General features: G+C 37.1%; 4 protein-coding genes across 6 annotated transcripts; 3 read left to right on the top strand and 1 right to left on the bottom strand.

Annotated features, from left to right (window-relative positions):
- Nucleotides 1-176: 176 nt before the first annotated feature.
- Nucleotides 177-2,061, top strand: LOC136408319 (thioredoxin domain-containing protein 17-like). The gene is made up of 3 exons (XM_066389238.1): nt 177-452; nt 1,473-1,554; nt 1,851-2,061. The coding sequence occupies exons 1-3, from the start codon at nt 308-310 to the stop codon at nt 2,008-2,010; spliced, it is 387 nt and encodes a 128-aa protein (XP_066245335.1). The 5' UTR covers nt 177-307; the 3' UTR covers nt 2,011-2,061.
- A 129-nt stretch (nt 2,062-2,190) lies between these two features.
- On the bottom strand, nt 2,191-10,943 carry LOC136408318 (SEC14-like protein 2). Its single transcript, XM_066389237.1, has 10 exons — nt 10,728-10,943; nt 3,837-3,906; nt 3,734-3,777; nt 3,551-3,671; nt 3,303-3,494; nt 3,162-3,242; nt 2,913-3,112; nt 2,703-2,857; nt 2,501-2,652; nt 2,191-2,427 (listed from the first exon to the last, which is right to left on the bottom strand). The coding sequence occupies exons 1-10, from the start codon at nt 10,767-10,769 to the stop codon at nt 2,225-2,227; spliced, it is 1,260 nt and encodes a 419-aa protein (XP_066245334.1). The 5' UTR covers nt 10,770-10,943; the 3' UTR covers nt 2,191-2,224.
- On the top strand, nt 4,052-8,466 carry gudu (Armadillo repeat-containing protein gudu). Its single transcript, XM_066389368.1, has 10 exons — nt 4,052-4,215; nt 4,265-4,445; nt 4,496-4,740; nt 5,613-5,825; nt 5,878-6,007; nt 6,054-6,287; nt 6,341-6,626; nt 6,747-6,947; nt 7,000-7,123; nt 8,182-8,466. Exons 1-10 carry the CDS (start codon nt 4,094-4,096, stop codon nt 8,462-8,464), a joined length of 2,019 nt encoding a protein of 672 aa, XP_066245465.1. The 5' UTR covers nt 4,052-4,093; the 3' UTR covers nt 8,465-8,466.
- Nucleotides 10,944-13,329: 2,386 nt separating the features above from the next.
- On the top strand, nt 13,330-19,427 carry LOC136408349 (calcium release-activated calcium channel protein 1-like). 3 transcript variants are annotated; one of them, XM_066389277.1, is made up of 4 exons: nt 13,330-13,494; nt 15,522-15,680; nt 16,982-17,100; nt 18,779-19,427. In XM_066389277.1, exons 3-4 carry the CDS (start codon nt 16,996-16,998, stop codon nt 19,424-19,426), a joined length of 753 nt encoding a protein of 250 aa, XP_066245374.1. In that variant the 5' UTR covers nt 13,330-13,494; nt 15,522-15,680; nt 16,982-16,995; the 3' UTR covers nt 19,427. The 3 variants fall into 3 exon arrangements, with proteins under 3 accessions (XP_066245374.1, XP_066245376.1, XP_066245375.1); XM_066389279.1 differs by lacking the exons at nt 13,330-13,494; nt 15,522-15,680 and adding an exon at nt 16,448-16,585; XM_066389278.1 differs by lacking the exons at nt 13,330-13,494; nt 15,522-15,680 and having other exon boundaries at nt 16,860-17,100.
- Nucleotides 19,428-19,670: the final 243 nt, after the last annotated feature.

Genomic DNA, 19,670 nt, shown 5'->3' with positions numbered 1-19,670 from the left:
AATATAGCATGAAGATCAATGAACACGCATCGTGAACTTTTGTTTCACTTTTCGCCATCTCTGACTACAAGTAAGAGTGAAATGGGCCGATGCTCTTACTTCATGTCCACGTACATGTTGTGTTTTGCTCCACATTCTTAACCTCGAAGTTTTGGTTTCAAGTTTTCATTTTGTTACAACTTTTCATTTTCTTTTCCAGTTCAGTGTTTCACGTTGGCATTCAAATTTGCCATATAATACGCCCACTATGTATTAATACTACTGTTTTCTACTATTAATTACCAATTGAATCAATTACTTGAAGAAAATGGTGGTGAAACATCATTTAGTGGGCTATCAAAACTTTGTAGATTTCTTCAAAACTTTTGACACCAAGAACAAATTGGTTTATGTGTATTTTACCGGAGCCAAAGGGCCTTCCGGTGACAGTTGGTGTCCGGATTGCAATACTGGTATGTGCCTATTTTGTAAATCTACATCTATTTGGGGTATTTGTGTAGACCAAGCCCTGGGATACGTAGATCCAGGGGTAAAAACCTCAACATGTAATGATGTGGCATAGAGTCATTCGTGTTCTCATGAAAACAGGTATAGGTACTTTGTCATTAGCTCAACAGCTATTAGCAATTAGGCAACAGAGCCTCATCAACGCATGTAAGAGGTTGGGGATACAGTAAAATAAATAAAAGTACTTTTCTATTAATAGAGTTTATTAGAAAATTTCAATGAGAACATCACATGAAACGTGTAATAAAATATAACCAAATCAAATAAACCTTATTACATTTATCTTATCTCTGATTAAACTATGTTTACAAAAATTGAATAAATTTAATTAAGTAATAATAAATTGCCACGTTGCCACGTTTATTCCATTTATCTCCCAAACAAAAGAACAAAGCTTACATCTGTTGTTCATCTTTCGCATTCACCATAATGTAAGTTCAATATGATGAAAATGATTTGATGAATTTGATTTCATTTGCTCAAAATTCATAACTAAATTAGTCAAGTATTTTTTATATATAGCGGGGCTTACAGAGTAGATAATAAATAAAAATATAAAAGTTATTGAATGCGTTTGGGCTCGTCCCTGCTTGGTGGTACATCGAGAAAAAGCACCTATTTTTCGCTAGTAATATGCCAGCTAAGTGTCCAAACGGAGAAACAGCACTGGCTTAACACTTTGTTATTTCTTTAATTTCAAAAGAAAAATACAAATTTTGGGAAAATCGATCAGTATTGAGCGATTTGATGTAGAGTTTTTATCAAAAAATACACGAAATATTTGCTTTTCTGTGATGTGTAAGTGTCCGCAACTTCAAGTTTGTTTACAGCGAATTAGGTATTTAGTTTTTACTGGGAGCTTTTGAAATATAACCCCTGAAGATAGATTTATTATTTGGATCGGATGTGTTTAACTCAAATTCTTTTAAATGTGTTTAATCAAACGTATTTTCTCCACATTTCAGCATGGCCAGTCGTCGAGAAGGAGTTGAGTAACGTACCGGCAGATTGTCACTTTGTAGTGGTCGAAGTCGGTGATCGGAACACGTAAGTTTTATCATCATAGTTCACTGTCTATTGATGGTCACCTAAGAGTATATTATTTTTTTATTTTATGCCAATTTCTTGTGATTTTTTCATCTCACAGGAAAAATCATGTATGAAACGCATTAGAAAGTTTTTCGGTGTAATTGCTATTAAACTGCAGGACCTCGCTTCACTTGTCCAGTCAAATCCCTGTCGTTACCCAAAACTATGCATTTCCTAACTGGTTACATAAATGGCTATCGCCATAAATTGCATTAGCTCATATTTGCTTCTATTATATATCCATTTTTTTCTAGGTGGAAAGACCAAAATTGCCCCTTCAGGAAAGACCCCAAAACAAGACTACTGGTAGTTCCAACTCTAAAACGCTGGAATGAGCCTCAAAAACTGGAAGGGGAACAATGTGAAAATGCTGATCTAGTCAACATGCTTTTCACCCTCACTGACGATGATTAACTGGCGCCAGTTTAAACACATGTATTTTAAACTATACATATATTAATTTTTAATATCTTGTGTTATATAATTTGCATGAAGTATTATCACCATATTAATGTTACTTATATTTTTGGTTTCAGACAATGAATAACATAAATTGTTAAGAAATAAACGTTAACAACATTGTACTTATTTAAAAAAAAAACACCTGGCAACTTCCAATTTTGAAAAACTACGGTTTCAAATGGGCGAGATTAGAAATTGCCTCTATATCGTGGTCGTTATCATCAATGGTGTCTGTATTCTCCAAAATAGCAGCCACCTCTTCAACCGAAGGCAAAATGTTCATTTTCTTAATTGACGGCGTAAGATAAACCGAATACGATATCTTTTTGCTTCTCATCAAGCTATAGCTGTTATCAAAGGTAACTATATCTGAAAATTATATTTAAAATTTTAATATGCATTAAAGAAGGTGGAAGAAAGTAATTTGGCCTATATAACTCACATGTTGCCGGTGCCTGGCACGCCAAAACTCCGCTTTCGTCGATCTGATGCGACGCCACTCTGGAATGTCGTACTGCAGGACTAATTTTGCCTTCCGCGTCTTTCAACGTGATTCCGAAGCGAATGTCGTGGTCTTCTGTCTTGAAATCCCATCTGAAATATAAGTGATATAACGCGGAAGTCTTGTGCAGAGTAAAAATCACCTTAAGAAACAATCCTCTTCCTTGACTACGAAATCCAAGACCAGCTTGTCCCCTTTCTTGATCACAGTCTTCACGTAATCTTTTTTGTTCGCGCTTTCATCGACTTGTAAGTTTTTGGTGTAGTAGGTCTTCGGCACTTTTCCCCCGTAGTTGATCTGTGTAGTAAAAAATTTGGAATAACTCAATAGACTACGTGATCATCAAAGGTACTTTTGTTAAACACTTGGGATTTCCATCTGGATCAGTCAAATCGCCTCCATACTCCACGGGGAGCTGGTCAGCCGATATATTTGCCAGCAACATTGCTTTGGACTTCTTAGGGTCCTTTTTCATGATTTGAATTTTCGATATCGTGAATTCGTTCATGAACCTTTTAACCGCATTAAAGGCGATGGCAAACACTCTGGGTGCTAGAAAACACTCGATTTAGATCAGCAGGTAAGTTCGGATGTGGCTTACCATTTATGATGTAACAGGCTCTTAAAATTTCTGGATAATTTGCCTCGTATAGTTGAATAAGGGCGATTATGTACTCAGCAGCTAAAAAAAATCGGTTAAATTTCTTCTATATGCCATATTTCCTGTTTTCAGCTTATTTACCAGGTCTCCAGGTATACTGCCTCAGACTAAATCCCTCCATATCACATAAAACTGTAATGGCACTTGACCCATTGGCAGCAGCGATTTGGAGCAAATTTTCCAAAATCTGGATAGTGGTACGAATCAAGTCTTGTCTGCTAACCGAGTGCAAGAGCCCTATAAGGTCCAGGCCCGAGAAGGCTATTACCACAACTTAAAAGAAAAATCTGACTTTAATCAAATTTTAACTGGACTTTCTTACTACTTACTAGGACCTCCCGCTTTGTCCACCCCACAAATTCCATGAGGATAGTACAGCTTGATAACTTCAGGACAAGTCCAGTTTTTCAAGGCTGTATCAACTTCCCACTGAAGCCTCCATCTCATGGACTACCCCAGAATAGCAACTTAAGTTGTATGGAATTCCGAATTTTTGAGAAGATTATTTTTACCTGTCTGAGCATCTTTTCAGCGGCCTCCGGATTCCACGATCTTGCTAACAAGAAAAAGAAATCAGTTTAGTTATCTTTTATGGAAGTGAACAGTGTGTAGTACCTCGTAACCATCTGAGGAGGAAAGCATCGTTGTGGTGAGGCTGTAGGACATCATGGACGCTTCTCCTAAACTGCATAATAAAGAGAAAAGAGGTGTTAGTACCCACATATTAGTTAAAAATTTAAATAAAAAAGGATTTAAGAGCTTTCCAGATTAGCGTCAGAAGTTTTTATAAGTAAAACTCACGATTCAAATAATGGTCAAATAAGGGTAAAAATAATTTCATGGTCAACGGATGGTAGTGCAAAAGTCACACAATGAATGAGCCGCACATTGCCGAAGACGAGCTTGAAGAATGCTCAGAAGATCAGAACAAGTATGTCCCTCGAGAAGTGATTATAGAAGAACAGCCCGATAGTGACGAGTCCGAAGCATCAAGGTAAAGGCAAATGCAAGTTCGAACCCCCAAAAAGTAATGAAAAAACCAGATCGTCCTCAGAGGAAGAGGGGAGGACTGAAAGGCCCAGACATGAAATTTCCCCCGAGTACTGGAACATCCAGAAGCTGGTCAAGTACCTGAAAACTGGCAATCAAACTGCTACGGTTGTGGCTTTGTGCTGTCTCAAAGACCACGACCTTACCACCGAAATAAACCAACTGGCAATTCAGGTTAATTTTTTTACTTTAGTTTCCCACAAAGGGGAAATACGTTTTTCCAGGAAATAGGTGGTCTTGAGCTGCTTATCAACCTCCTAGAGACCAAGGACTTAAAATGCAAACTAGGTGCTCTGAGCGTACTGACAGAGCTGTCCCAAAACCCTGATATACGCAAGTGTATAGCTAATTTGGGCGGTATCGGTATTCTAGTGAAAAACCTAACAGAGCCTGCGAGAGATCTGCAGATTTATGTTGCTGAAACCATCTACAATGTGGCCCAAGTCAAGAAAGCTCGCAAACACATTAGGTATTCCCATATACTGATACAGAGTCCGTCATGTACATATATGGCACGATGGCAATAACTTTTTGAATAATTTTTCTATCAAAAAATGTTTCAAGTAATAGTTAAAAAGCTAATTTGTTTGTCATTTTTTGATGACCTTGAACTTTTCTCTCTTGTATATACAGGGTGATTCACAACTTATCTGTAAAACGCCATCAAACGCGGTGCTATTCTTTGCATGAATGATCTTCTCATCCGAACGCAGGTGTCTTGCCTGATTAGTTGCATTACACCGACGATACGAGCCCTCAAGTCATTTACGTTATTTGACCTATCCTTATAAACTTGATCTTTTAAATGGCCCCAAAGGAAACAGTTGCAGGGGTTTAAATCAGGTAATCGGACTGGCCACTCTATTTCACCAAACAAAACATTGATACTGCTTTTTTTAATTAAAAATTGGAATTTCCAGAATGCTATTTACTTGACTTTTAAAAAATATAGAGGATATTTTTATTATTTTACTATCCTGATCGTATTTATTGTTTTTTTTTTTAATAAAACAGAGAAAACAGTTTTTTTCTCGATTTATTTCTTATCTAACCCCAATGAAATTTGATATGTCTGTAAGCGCAAATAAGTGTAAATTCCATAAAACAATTCGGAAATAGAGGCTGACATTTAAAAAACTAATGTTGGACTTCGTTGGAATGTTGTGGGGTAAGAAAAAAGTTCAAGGTCATGAAATAGTGCCAAAAAAATTAGCCTTGTAGCTTTTATTTGAAACATTTTCTGATAGAAAAACTATTTAAAGAGTTATTGAAATTATTCTATATAGAATACGACAACCCCTGGACACATATAATAAGATTTTAATCAATCCTCAAATCAAGGCAATGCGACGGAATACCCAAGCTAGTAGATTTCCTCGACTGCAACGAGACCTTCCTAAACACTCCCAAAGACAAACTTTCAGACAGCGAAATGTTAGCCGTAAATATGGTCAGTGCAGCTGCCAGAGCTTTATGTTCCGTCTCCAAGAGCTCCAAGAACGTCCGAGTGATGATGAAAAGCGGGGCTGTGCCCCTATTGGCAAGATTACTGAAGTTCGTGACTCGCACTTCTTTTTCCTACACAGTTGTGATAATTTATGTCTAGATCCATCCATATGGAAGTAGTCATTCCAACCATAGGAATAATATCGCAATGCGCCAATGACCCCAACTATCAGCTAGCGATTCAAACCGAGGGCATGGTCAGTGACATTGTGAAGCACCTTTCAATGGAGGTCTGATGCAACTTAAGGTCCTTCAATATCTAATGGGGCTTTGCAGGAGTATCCAGAGCTAAGGCGCTTTTGCGCAGAGACTATATTCAAATGTTGCGAAAAGGCTGTGACGAGAGACATGGTAAGGCAGTCTGGAGGGCTGGACCCTTTGGTAAATATGGCCATGGACCCAAAGACGAAAGAGGACAAACCATTACTGGCTGCGGTGACTGGAGCTATCTGGAAAACCGCTATTAGTCCGGAGAACGTTGAGAGGTTCGATCAGCTTAAAACTGTGGAGGTATTAGTGATAATCCTGCAATGAGAGGGATCTTCCTCATAATCATTTTTTAGGTTTTAGTCAAGCTTTTAGAGAATACAGAAGAAAGCGAAGAAGTTCTTAGTAACGTAGTGGGGGCCCTGGGCGAATGCCTCAAATTCGAGCATAACCGCAGTACCCTACGAAGGGTGGATGGTATACCCCATCTGGTGAATCTTTTGAATTACACTTATCCTCCTCTATTGGAAAACGTGCCCATGGTACTCAGAGAATGCGCAGAGGATCCGGAATCGATGAGAGACATTGAGCAATTGGACGGAGTGAGGCTTATTTGGTCGTTGTTGAAGAATGATTCGCCAAAGGAAAGTACCAGATTTCGTCCTTCACTTACAAATTTTTCTACCAAAAATCGGATTCGAGCAAGCTCTTCATCTGCCCGGATTTCTCACATGCCAGAATCAATCTTTAATGATTTTCTATAGGTTCAAGCTAACGCCGCCTGGTCCCTGGTCCCCTACATTCGATATGCGACCGATTCAGGGGAGATGGTACGCTGTTTCGTTGGAGGCCTAGAGCTAATTGTCAATTTACTGAAGTCGCAAGACACGCACGTTCTAGCCTGTGTTTGCGCGGCCATTTCTGAAGTTGCTAAAGATATTGAGAATTTGGCCGTCATAACTGGTAGGAAGATTAAACATTTAGGACATGTTGAAAATCATAGTTTCTTCGATAGATCACGGAGTGCTTCCATTGTTGGTCAACTTGGTTGAAACTGAGGACGTGGAACTGAGGCAACATTTGGCCTCGGCCATTGCTTATTGCTGCGCTTGGGGGTCCAACTGCAAGGAATTTGGAAGGCAGGTGTTCAATTTGACAGCTCATCACATGGGAACAGGAAGAGATTTGGGGTTTTGTTGGAGTCTTATCTAGATTCGTTACTTTATTGGAGCGAACCTGCTTCGCTGTAATGCAACTCTCAACGGTCTGAAGTGTGAGACCCGACAAAGCCACAAGCACAGGGCGTTCTATAGCGTATCACGTGAGCGTATCGAAATTCGATAAGCCACGCCTCTTCCCACATTTGATAAGCTGTACATGTCATTTGTTATCGATCCAGCCCATTATAAGGGTGGTTATTTCTTCGCATCAATAATTATGTCCTATCTTTTAATAGAGTAAGTTGACGTTTGACTACTTACGCTTCTAACAATGACGTTTCTTTGAGGTTATCTCATGTCACTTCATTTATACAACTAAAAAAAAATGGAAAAATTCGAAGCTTTTCTGTTTTCTAGTAGTTTCACGAATCTTGACATCATAGACGAGTATAGCTTGGAATCAAAACTCTATTCCCTCAATACCTCAAACGCTACCGCTCTCCTAAGACTGACCACGCCCCTTGCACGCCCACACTGCATCCAATAACCACTCCCCAAAGTCTCATTTTCCCATCTCTAAGGTTCATCCACGCTAATTAATAATCCTAAATCAATGAACTCTTTCGCAACTCTTTAAAAAAATAACAAATATTATTTTAGAACTTTCGTCCAAAAGTACCATTATAACCTCTAGTCTCAGTACTAGTCCACCACCAGAGTTCATTAAACAACAGAATGATCACTAAATAAATGAGCTTTTTAATGCAGAGCCCAACAACCCTCTCCTAATCCACAAAAATCGCATTAAAGTCACACTATTAACAAGTGTCCTACCTACCCAGTCCGACAAATCATGCTAATTGAATGCGTGGCACTTGATGTCCCAACCGATTCGAGTCAATTCAGCGTGATATCCGCATAGGACATACAAACAGGACAGAAGGCCATATAAAACTTAAAGAATAAGTGTATTTTCACAATTGGTACCATTGAAGGTTCCTTTAAAACTCATCGTTAATTTATTTTTCTCAATTTAGATTAGGTGCCATCACTCCCCTAGTTCAATACATGGCAGACATAGAGCCGGACGTCCACAGGACAACGGCCCTCGCCCTATTTCACCTCTCAAAGAACCCTTTCAACTGCATTACCATGCACGAGAGTGGGGTGGTACCGTTCCTGCTTAAAGCAGTTTCCTCGACTAACTGGAAGCTACAGGAAGCTGCAGCCGGATGTTTGGCCAACATAAGAAAACTGGCTTTAGAAGCTGATACTGTTCGCTTGATAAGGAATTCTCTGGAAACGGACAAAAGAGACTAAACGATGTTGATCAAAGACCTATTGGATATTTACTAAAGTGTGCCCCCATGCAAGCACTTAAAGAAGACCCAATCAGAATTTTTGTCGATTTATCTCACGTGCCTGTATTGAAGATGGAAGATTTCTTCACGGGATTTTATGGACGAATGAATTCAAATTTTTCCGTGAAGAAATTACCAACTTTCATAATCTGTGTTTTTGAGCTGAAGAAAGTCCGCATGTAAAAAAGGAACATAAATTTAGTGTAAACGTATGGACTGTTATAATAGGCAGGATTTTGATTGTCCCATATTCTTGACAGACCATTCAAATAGAGAAAAGTATTTAAAATAAAAAAAAAAATTACCAGATATTTTGAACGAAGTGCTATTAGAAGCCACATTTCTAAACGATGGATGTCTCGCCCATTATTGGAGAACAATAAGAGAGTTTTTACATAATAAATTTTCTAAAAGACAGATAGGGCGAAATGAAGGGATATTATGGCCTGCCATATCTTCGGATTTGACCCCACTCGACAATCATATCTGGGAACGAATGAAGGAACTGTTATGCAATGAGGAAATTCATGATCGAGACCATCCTCTTCGTAAAATTAATGAGGCAGCAGTGGTAACGAAAGCTGATAACGAGGCTACAAGTAACCACCACAGAGATGCGACGATGATATCGACGTTGTATCGGAAACGGTGGTTCTCATTTCGAGCACAATAACCAATCATAAGTAAATAATATAATTAATGCATAAACAATTATTATTAATAATTATTTATTCGATTTGTTAAGTATGTCTAACGAACACTGTGTTTAAATTTGATAATACGAGAAATTAAAGGCGAATCAAACCAAGTGTTTTTTCGTTTTCTAGAGCCCATAATTCACCAAAAAAACATAAATTTACAAATTTTTAAGCACCTGACCTAGTTATTTTTAGAATAATGATTTTTAAAAAATTAAAATTTTTAATTTCCAACACCCAGTATATACCCGAAACTATCAACTTTGGGATAAGGCACATTTCTCCAATCCTCACCATTTATCGTGCAGTATTTCCAGCTTTCGGTTGCCCCACTGACAATGAATCCCCATGTATATATTGAACATGTGATGTTCTTCAATATTAATAGTCTCGGTTTGAATGGCTACGTTCAGCATTAATTATAAAATCAATTAGAAATTAAGGACAATAATAATAAGAAGAAATGGCGTTTCGAACTGGTCATTGCCTTGGTAATGTGGAGTTTTGCTTCGAATCATTAAGAACCTTTGAAAACGATTTGTTCAATTACGACTTGTGTATAGTAATGAATTTAACTGCAAGTGTGTAATAAATTTAATTGTATTTGAAATTTTATATATATTATGCAATAAAATTCCAACTAAAAGTGTTATTAGATCATCAGGCATTTTGGGAATAAGCGCCGGTACTGGCGCGCGATCAGGACCGGCTTTAGCAAGCCTGCTCTGATTGCACAAGCAGGGCCCTGAGCGGAATTTTTAATAGTTTAATAGTAATTTCCAGCGGTTAAGAAAAACCACTAGAAAAGTCTGCCTCCAAGGCTGTCGCCCAACCTCGCTCCCCATGAGGCCGATACCGTGTGTCCTCTAAAAAAATGCCCGATTTAAATATTTGGCAGGATGGACTATGGGTGACCTCTAAAATCACGCTTCTAAACCGGATAATTTTTTTTCTTTTGGTGCGTGTTTTTACTGTAGGACGAAATAAAGTTAATTATAGATCGCTAAAACCGACAAAAATATCCTAAAAACATTACGTGGTTCAATGTTAATGGTTCCCAACGTAAACATTGACCTATTACGCATGGTGCGAACAAAGAACCGTTTGTGTGAAATCCCAGACTTCCTTTAAGCTTTCGGGCAAAAAAGTCTTAGAGACGCTGAAGGAGGTGAAGAGTTTCAGGAGTGGCCACAGGATCTGCCCCGGAGCAATGGCTCGAGGGGATCGTAGAGAAGCGCTGAGTCTGGCAAATGCGAAAGTACCACATAACAAAATTCTCTATTAGAAATAATCTTGAAGCTCTCAACACGAGTTCGGTTCCGCCTTGGAACCGTCCAAGCCTTTCGGCTTCAAATGAACTAAGTCCCTTCACTATAGCGAAGTCGCCATTACAACCAATTAAGATAAGAAAAACTCAGGCAGGTACGACCAGTAATTCTATATTTAGACCACTAATTGTTCTCAAAAAACTTTTTGAGTAATCGACCAGCTCACAAGTAATAAAACGGCAAACGACAAACTTACCTTCATCAAAGCGAATTTCTGACCATCGTCAAGTTCCATCATGGAGCCGCTCGTGCTAGCTTGGGCACCACTTTCCGCTTCACTCTAATAACAATTTCTGATATTCGACGTATTAAAATTAATATGAAATCCGGCCGTTCAAACTTGGTTTTCTCCGCTTACGAGCTTGGTGCGAAGTGAAATTTGTTGAATGACGATGGTAGTTGAGTACCAAAGACACGATATGTGCATTGGAACCCACCGGCGACTCACTACAATGGTAGGTCTCCACGTAAAAGTGAACGTTAACGTTTATTTTGCAATGTTTAGTTTGTAAAATGCACTTCGTTGGTGTTATGCAATGATGCTAACTGCAGTTGTAATAAGTTAATGCTAATGTTCGAAGCCTAACGTGTGGTCTAATGAAAAATCAACCTTACCAAGTCTGGGAAAAATGTTGGATGATCTCAGCGATTAGTAGTACCACCTATTTTTAGTATCTGCGGCTAGTAGGGTTCCTTGACCGATAAAAATGGACGATGTGGTGGTACCAACATGAAATTGTAGTCAAAGCGCAGTTGCCCTTTATTTAATTTTTAGGTATAGTGCCACATACACCATCAGGGTTCGTTGTTGTTGTGGAATGACCCACTACTCTCAATTAAAAGTGATTGATAATAACATTCACTTTTTATTAAGAGACAAGGGAGTTCCCCCGAAGTAATACCTAACGGCGGTTCCGGGGGAGAATCGCGGCCAGGAGGGGAGGTTTTTAGTGCGTAGGCGCCCCATCAGGGGTTAATCTCACATAACCGCGACAGACCACCAGGCCGTGGTACCTATGAAGGTTTTCCTCCTATATAAAAAAAAAAGAACAAGAGGATTCATTTCAGCGCTTAGTTCAGCTTTGCCCGCAACATGGAAGTTGATCCGAGTCTCTAGACCAGATTAATTCAGGTTGGTTCGGCACATAGAGCTTCCGAGCCTCTAGTCCAGGTTGGCTTACAGTAAAGGTGTTCATTCGAACCCTTACTTCAAGTTTATTTGGAACAACTGGATTTATCCGCCCAATCCACAAACTGATGGAGGAACGGAAGTTCCAATTGGGAAATAAAAGTATGAACCGAGAGAAGGGAAGATCAGGGAAGGCACCTTGAAAGGGTGGTAGTGGGAATGAAGCGAAATGTTGGAAAATAAGTGGACAGGGAAACTCATGCCACCAAGACTGGATATGTGAGTGAAGAGAAGACAAGGGGAAGTAGATTATCACACGATATTGTACATATGCAGTTCTTGTCCGGGCACGGGTGTTTTGCTCACTATTATAGGTTCAACAGGAATAAGTTCGGAATTAGAGATTCTGATGGATGCTGGTACTGTGGAGAAAGGGATGATGCGCGTCACATCACAGATCGAGAAAAAGTGAAGCGTGCCATGAAAAAAAAAATTACGTCTACAAACGTCACAGAAACAATGATAGAAGGCAGGAGGAGCTGGGGAATATAGATAGAAAAATGAATTGTGGAAGTGTCGACACGAAAAGAACGGAAGGAGAAAACCATGGGAAAGAGTTACACAATGGAGATACTGGAACGAGAAGGAGAGCCAAGTCCGCCCCCTCCCCAAAGAGACACTCAACAACCACCCCTAGGAGGGAGGGAGGTATACAAGGGTGAGAGTGGTAAGGGTGATTTAGTGGGTACAAGAGTCTCATACTCGTAGGCCGATCAACATCGTACCACCAATAGCCTTCGGTAGTGCATCGAGTGTTCCACCAATTCGCTATAACAAAAAAAGGCTATTCATCCGAGCCTTTGGTAAAGGATGAATGCTGAAGTAAGTTTTAATTGAGAATAACATGAAATTCCACCGCAGGAAGAACAAACCCTGCTCGCGTGAGGCATTATTCCCAGGAATTAAAGAAATACTGAGCAACCTGCCCCAGACGTATGGAGCACACTTAAAGTCAGTTAGAGCGCAATGGAACACGGGGATTTTACTAGTTTCAGTTTTCTAAAGTAAGCCAATTTAATTAAATATCCATTTGAGCCTATCAATAATTTCCCTTGTATCGTACCCATCTGTGGTTCTTTCGGGAGATTTCACTCTCAAACCTAAATCAATAGCGACACATCAGCGTTAAGTGTACCCCCATATTGAACCAGCACAGCTCCTGCGAGGAAACGTCGTATCTAATGTACGACTAATTATTATTACAATAAATGCTTATTAGATAAAATAACATATGTATGTAGGAACACGTTAATTATATAGGCCCAAGTCGAGCCAATCAAAAGATAATAATAGATTCACCAGACTATGGTAGCTGAACCCTTTAAATCGCTTTGATCACGCTATTGTACTAGAATATAGGCCGAGCGGTTTCGGTTAAAATACCAAAAAATCGAAAAACTTGGTAAGAAAATGATAATCTCTCGCCCTCACTGGCTCGACAATATTTGATGATTTTTCAGAAGACGTTCTCATTAGAATCATACTCTTGAGAATGTGTTTTCCTGTTTTAACAAGCTTTATTTATAGACCTCTCAAAACGTGGTGAACGAGACAAGTTTCCATTTGCCCTACCTAAAGTTCCCCAAGGCGATGAAAGCTTTATCCCGGTAGGGGAACTTTCGGTAGTCGTTAACGGCGAAGCGTCGCGGGCGTCGGTTTTCCTGCTGTCCTGAGAAATCGAATATGCTTGTGACTGGAAACGGGGCAATTCCGTGTTGTTTGAAGTATTATTGATTGCAAATTTTAGCTGCAAAACTGGCGACTTCTTTGGCAGGTGCGATAACTCATACATATATGTAGCCATAAGCGTTCCTAATAGGCACAATGCAATTAGCATGCAGATAGCGAGCGATTGTACAATGATATATCGCTTGATCGCCTAATATGAAATATTCAAATTATGACACCCAAAAAATTATTACATGAAAATACGAAAATATTTAGCGCGCATTTATGTGTGGGTTTGCTTGGTTTCTAGAAAAATGCAGTGGAAATTTCATGTTTCGCAATAGAAAAATCGCGGATCCTTGCCGATGTTTTCCTTTATGTTGCATAGGGTGTTTCCAGCACTATTTGAAGTATGTATTGTCTAGTTCAAAATTAAAAAAAAAGTTCATATAAGCACACATCCGATCTCGATCGATAGCAGAATTACAGAGTGTTAAAAGTTAAGAAAAAAAAATTAAGTTTTTATTTTATTGTTCTTGATCTACTACAAGCTCTTAAGTTTTATATACGTATTGGTAATAGGTGCGGCTTAATACAAGAGTAGGTTGCCCCCAACTACTGTACAGGGTAGGGTATTTTCAGAGATCTTAGTCCATTAAGTCCTTTAGAAAAATTCGTTCGTGGTGACATTAATTTTTCATGTCAAACAAATTACATATTCCTGAGACCGAATACTATAAATTTCATCTAGTTATTAAAAATTGGTGGAAAAAGAATAATGAAATTCCAGAAAAAAAAACTGAAAATCCTGGGGTCCGTAAATTTGATTGAATTTATAAATAAATTAATTTATAAAGAAACTAAGGGGAATTCAGCCAAAAACCAAGAAAGATAAAATTTAGGTAATAGATTAAAGAAATTAAGATAAATATTAAAATTGACCAAAGATGTATGACCAAATTTTTCTAAAGGATTTTATGAAAAAAAACTTCAGAAAATACACTATCATGTATAGTAGTTGGAGGTAAGCTACTGTCGTATTAAGCAGAACCTATTACCGAATACGCATTTAAAATTCAAGAGCACTATCTGTAGTAGCTCAAGAACAATAAAGTTAAATACAATTTTTTTTCTTAACTTTTAACACCCTGCAACTCTGCTGTCGATTGAAATCAGACACCTGCTTATATAAACTTTGGTCTAGTATTAGAGAGACATATCTCAAATGGTATCGTGCAATTTTGAAACACTCTGTATATATTTATATTAAATCATATATAGAAATAATTATATTTATTTTTTTTTATATTCAGCCTTCAACAATAATGTTTTTAAAGCCGATAAAACCTGACATCTTAGTAATAAATTATTTAAACAAGAGCTCAATCCTTAAGCAAAAGAGGTTACACACGTTTCTATGTTATTTTTACCTTCACCATAATATCATGAATAATTCAGAGTGCGAAATTGATAGTCGCTTTACGATTTGGAAATGCCTTTAATCTATGCGGCCTGTTTTTTTTATACGAGCAAGTACGTATCTCTAGAATTACCCATCACGTTGAAACCGGCTGCAAATGAATTAAATCGTATTTCCGCTCCTATTCAAAACATTTTATCATGTCGAATGTAATTTTATACCCATACCTACCTACGTAAAGTAGCTAGGGAAAAGATCTGTGAAACACATAATAAAACAAGTTAGCACATAATAAAATAATTAGTATAATAAACCCAATCTTGATTATAGTTTCTCGAGTTTGTGCCTCCGTTGATTCTACCTACTTTTGTATTTAGTGCGTCTAGGTATGTATAGAACCATACAAATACCCACCAAAAAAAGAGCAGTCTGTTTCATACTACAGAGGCACTCACGCTCTACTTAAGCACAACTTAAAATTTAATATATTGAACATGTCCCATCAGCGCGTTCACACTCAAGTGAGCGTCACACTCCCAAGCATTCTGTCTGCTGTCGTAGTCATTTGAGTGTGAACATGAACATCGCTTGACCTTAGCATAAAACAAACTTAAAGGTTTATTTGCTATATGGATTTAATTTTTTCCCATTGTATCTCCACTCTATATTTGAACTTTGTATAGAACGATAGAGTGACTAATAATTTTTTACAGAATTCCCAAACCACCCACATCAAGGGTCTCCAACAAAGCAAGATGAGAAAAAGACGGGTTTTCCCTTGATTCAAGAACACCATCCATTACATGAACGAATTGCTGTTCCACCCTCGCAAGTGCCTTTAGAAAGATCACACAATAGTAGTGGTGTTCCTAGTAAGTATATTCAAGTAAAAATGCACGTTATACTTGAAGTATACCAAAAAGTGTTTTTCTTCAAACTTTGAACTGTTTTACCACTTTTTCAGGTTTCGTTAGCATGTACGTTTTTATATCCCATAGGCAGTAAAGTAATCTGAATAGTGTGTGTGTAAAGGTTTAGGTGTAAACTAACTCAACTTCTTTAATGCAACTAGAGATGTGCGTTAACGATTAAACTCATTTTTAAAGTAAACTGAGGTGTGGTAGAGTTATGGTTGTTATATGATTTGATTTACATCTATCAATTTGAGAAAATTTACTCTCGTTTTAAGCAGTACCTATTATCTAATATGCATATAAAATTTGAAGGATCTACCTGCAGTAGATCAAGCAAAATAAAATAAAAACCTATTTTTTTCTTAAATTTTAACTCCCTGTAACCACTACTGATCGAGATTGGATCCATGTTCACATGAATTGTTTGCTTAAAATGATGAGGTCTATCTCCCATATCAATTTGTCCGAAACAAACCGGGACACCCTGTATGTGTGTTTTTGTGAAGGAAATAATCAAGTTTCGTTGGTAATTATAAAAATGTGATCATACCACATTAAAAACGCAATATCGAACCATATATCGGCAATATTAATATCGATATCGATTCAGAGTGGTGCGTTCATCGAGGTAAAAGTGTTATATGAACCATATTTCGGATTAAGAACCACCATTGACGTTTTATCTGACGTCAAACGTCATCGATGACGTTTTATTTATAACCTTTAAAAAAGTGAAAAGAACCTGTTATTCGTTGATTGTTGTGTTTTTTTGACTGGGTTTTCCAAAATTACCTAACACCAAAGAAATGTTTATAAACAACGATTTGTTTTCATAATGAAGCTGTTGAAGGCCTATAATTCATGTGAGTTTATCCATATTTCTAAAATGTATTACCCTAAGTAGTGAGGGCCAAAAATAAGTTCCTTTTATTAGATTTTTAATTTGTTTACCTTTGGATTACATGTTTGCACTTGACTTCAAGTCGGTATAATATTTAAAAGCTTATCTGAACTACTACACAGGGTGGTTATTGGTACAATAAAGTGTGCATCAATCCACATTATGGTTATTATCAAGTATTTGCAATTTCTTCAAAAGTTAATTATATGGCAATGTGTGTTGCATGCTTTGACCCAAATATGTTTCAATAGTAGCTGGTATTCTTGTGTTTGCAATTATTGCTAGTTTAGACTTGATTTTTGTAAATTGTTTATTGTTGATGGAACCCGTAATAGAAACAGTAAATTGTTTATTTCAGAATTTTGTGAACTAATGTACGTCTGGAGTACCAATGCTGTAGGTTTGGACTTGAATAAATCAATTAACAAAACTCCAACCTGTGAAAATTCGCAGCTGTATAACAGAGGGCATAAAAAGGTCAGTTTAAAATTAATACATTATGTGATATCTCTTTCCAGAGCTTTACTGTCATGGTCATTTTGTCGGAATTTTCAAGTTCTAAATTCAGACTAGATATTTCCTTTAAAAATAATGAAGTACATACTGAATTGTATATTTCACATCCATTTACATCCTTTTCAATGTTTTGGAGTCATTTAACTTTGAATTGTTTGATATCACTGTAATTTGAGCACATATTTGATAACTCTCTAAGCAGTACCAAATATCATAGAGTACAATATTGTTCAGACCAGATTTTTTTCTGAAGCTAAGTTCATAAACTTCTGGATTGCAAATCTGTTCCTCGTGATCAGGTTCAAAGTAAATTGCAGGTTTAAAGCAAATTATCCCAATGAAAAGGAAGGCAATTAATCTTTTTTTTTGTATACCTAATTACTTTTTAATCACTTATTTGCATGATCCACATCAGAATAATGCAAATAACCATTCCTTTTATCAGTTTACTCAAACATAGACGATGTTTATATAGCACTTTCAATGAAATTTTTAAACTGTAATAAAACTTCAACATGTTTAAAGGAAAAAATTCCAATTACAATTAAAATTATTAATCATGGATTATTTAGGTAATATTGAAAATTTTTTAATGTTTGCAGTTTTTTGTATACAAATAATTTTATTAGAGACATATGATGTTTTAGTGCTGTCAATGCATAAATGCCCAAATTAGTGGTGAAGTTGAAGAATTTGAATTGTGAATTTATGTTCATAAGATAATAAAATATCACCAATGTAAAATAAATACATTTCAATAGAATTTCAGTCCTACACCTAATATTATATGCAAGTCATTTAAATGCCTTTATACAATGACTCTGTAATAGTTATTTATGTTATAAGTATGTGATATAATGTTTTATAAGACAAATCAGTTTGTTGCAGAGAGAGCTTGTGAACGACTATAAATGAATGAATCGAATAAAACTTCTTTACATAAACCTTACATGCAACATTTTATCTCTGATTTCATATTAATTTACCAATAATTTTACTTGCAATTCTAAATTAAAATACCTCCAAAATACCTTAATGACCTGTTAGAAGTTTATGTCCCTCAGTCAAAATTTAGTGGTTGTCATTTCTGCAGTAAACCTACATATGTGCTTTATTATCCTAGGACTACAAAGATTGAATTTAAAGCCGGAAAACCTTGTCATAAAAAGCCTTTTATAATCAACTAAAACATAAAATGTTTTATTGTTAATGGGTGGTGATTTTTATCCTGCTATCAAAATTATGTATAAAAAATGAAAGAAGAAATTTGCCATATGTTTCCTTTGATGTGGAGTGTCCCATTATAATAATCTTTTCATTGATTATATAAATTCAAGCTGGAACTGCAAAAGTAATGATATTCAATAATATGTATATTTAGGTTTATTAACAAGTAAATAACAAAATTATGGGTGGTGGATTTTTTAATTCCGCATTCGTACTTGCTACCATCGCAAGTGGAACAATAAAAATTTTCTACGTGTGTATCTAATTGTGGCAAATTTTCTTAAATTTATAAATTCAATATGTATTTAAAAATGCTGTCATATATCAAAATGAATTTTCACTTAGACACCTTCACACTTCTTTTGAATCCTGCATTTACCAAGCAAACACTAATAACAAGCTTCTCTTTCAGCATAAAACCATGTCGCTAAACGACGAAATGTTCCACACTCAGCGCTACCTCTCGTGGAGAAAAATGCATCTCTCCAAAGCCAAACTGAAAGCTTCCAGCAAAACTTCAGCCCTCTTATCAGGGTTCGCAATGGTCGCCATGGTGGAACTCCAACTTAACAATGAATCTTCCATCCCGCCCCCCATTTTAGTGGTGTTCGCAGTAATAACAACCCTTCTGGTAGCGGTTCACATGCTAGCGCTTATGATCAGCACTTGCATCCTTCCTAATATAGAGACCGTTTGCAGTCTCGACTCTATCAATTTCGTAGAGGAATCTCCGCATGAAAGACTACATTGGTACATTGAGATAGCCTGGGCGTTTTCGACGCTACTTGGGTTGCTACTATTTCTGGCAGAAATAGCGATTATTTGTTGGCTTAAATTTTATAACGTTAACACTACGGCCGCCTGGTCAGCCTGTGTTGTGTTAGTCCCGATATTGTTTGTGTTTCTAGCCTTTGCAATCCACTTTTACCGGTCGCTTGTAGCGCATAAATACGAAATAAGCATGAAAGAATTGAAGAAAATGAATGAGCAAATCGGAGATATGTCTGGGAATAAGTTGTTCCCAGGGGAGGTTGGCGGGAATAATATTCAAGTAGTATGATGCAGTGGTAGCGACCTAATATGACATACTTTTGGCTGTGTTTGTGAGTACTTTTAAGTACTTTTTTGAAAACTATACAATCTCATGTAAATATTGTATATTTACAATTTTGATACTTAACAATTTAAATATAGTGTAATACGAGCTAAGTGCAATATTTAACCGGCTCGATTGTTGGTAGTAGTTGCTTTGCTCTAGCGTCAGCAGTCGTAGTTTCTTTATATTAATGCGAACAGGTTAACAC

Source organism: Euwallacea similis, chromosome 4 (assembly GCF_039881205.1).
Source record: "Euwallacea similis isolate ESF13 chromosome 4, ESF131.1, whole genome shotgun sequence".
Taxonomy (NCBI): Eukaryota; Metazoa; Arthropoda; class Insecta; order Coleoptera; family Curculionidae; genus Euwallacea; species Euwallacea similis.
Note: the sequence above shows the minus strand (reverse complement) of the source record. Positions and strands in the feature narration are given on the sequence as shown.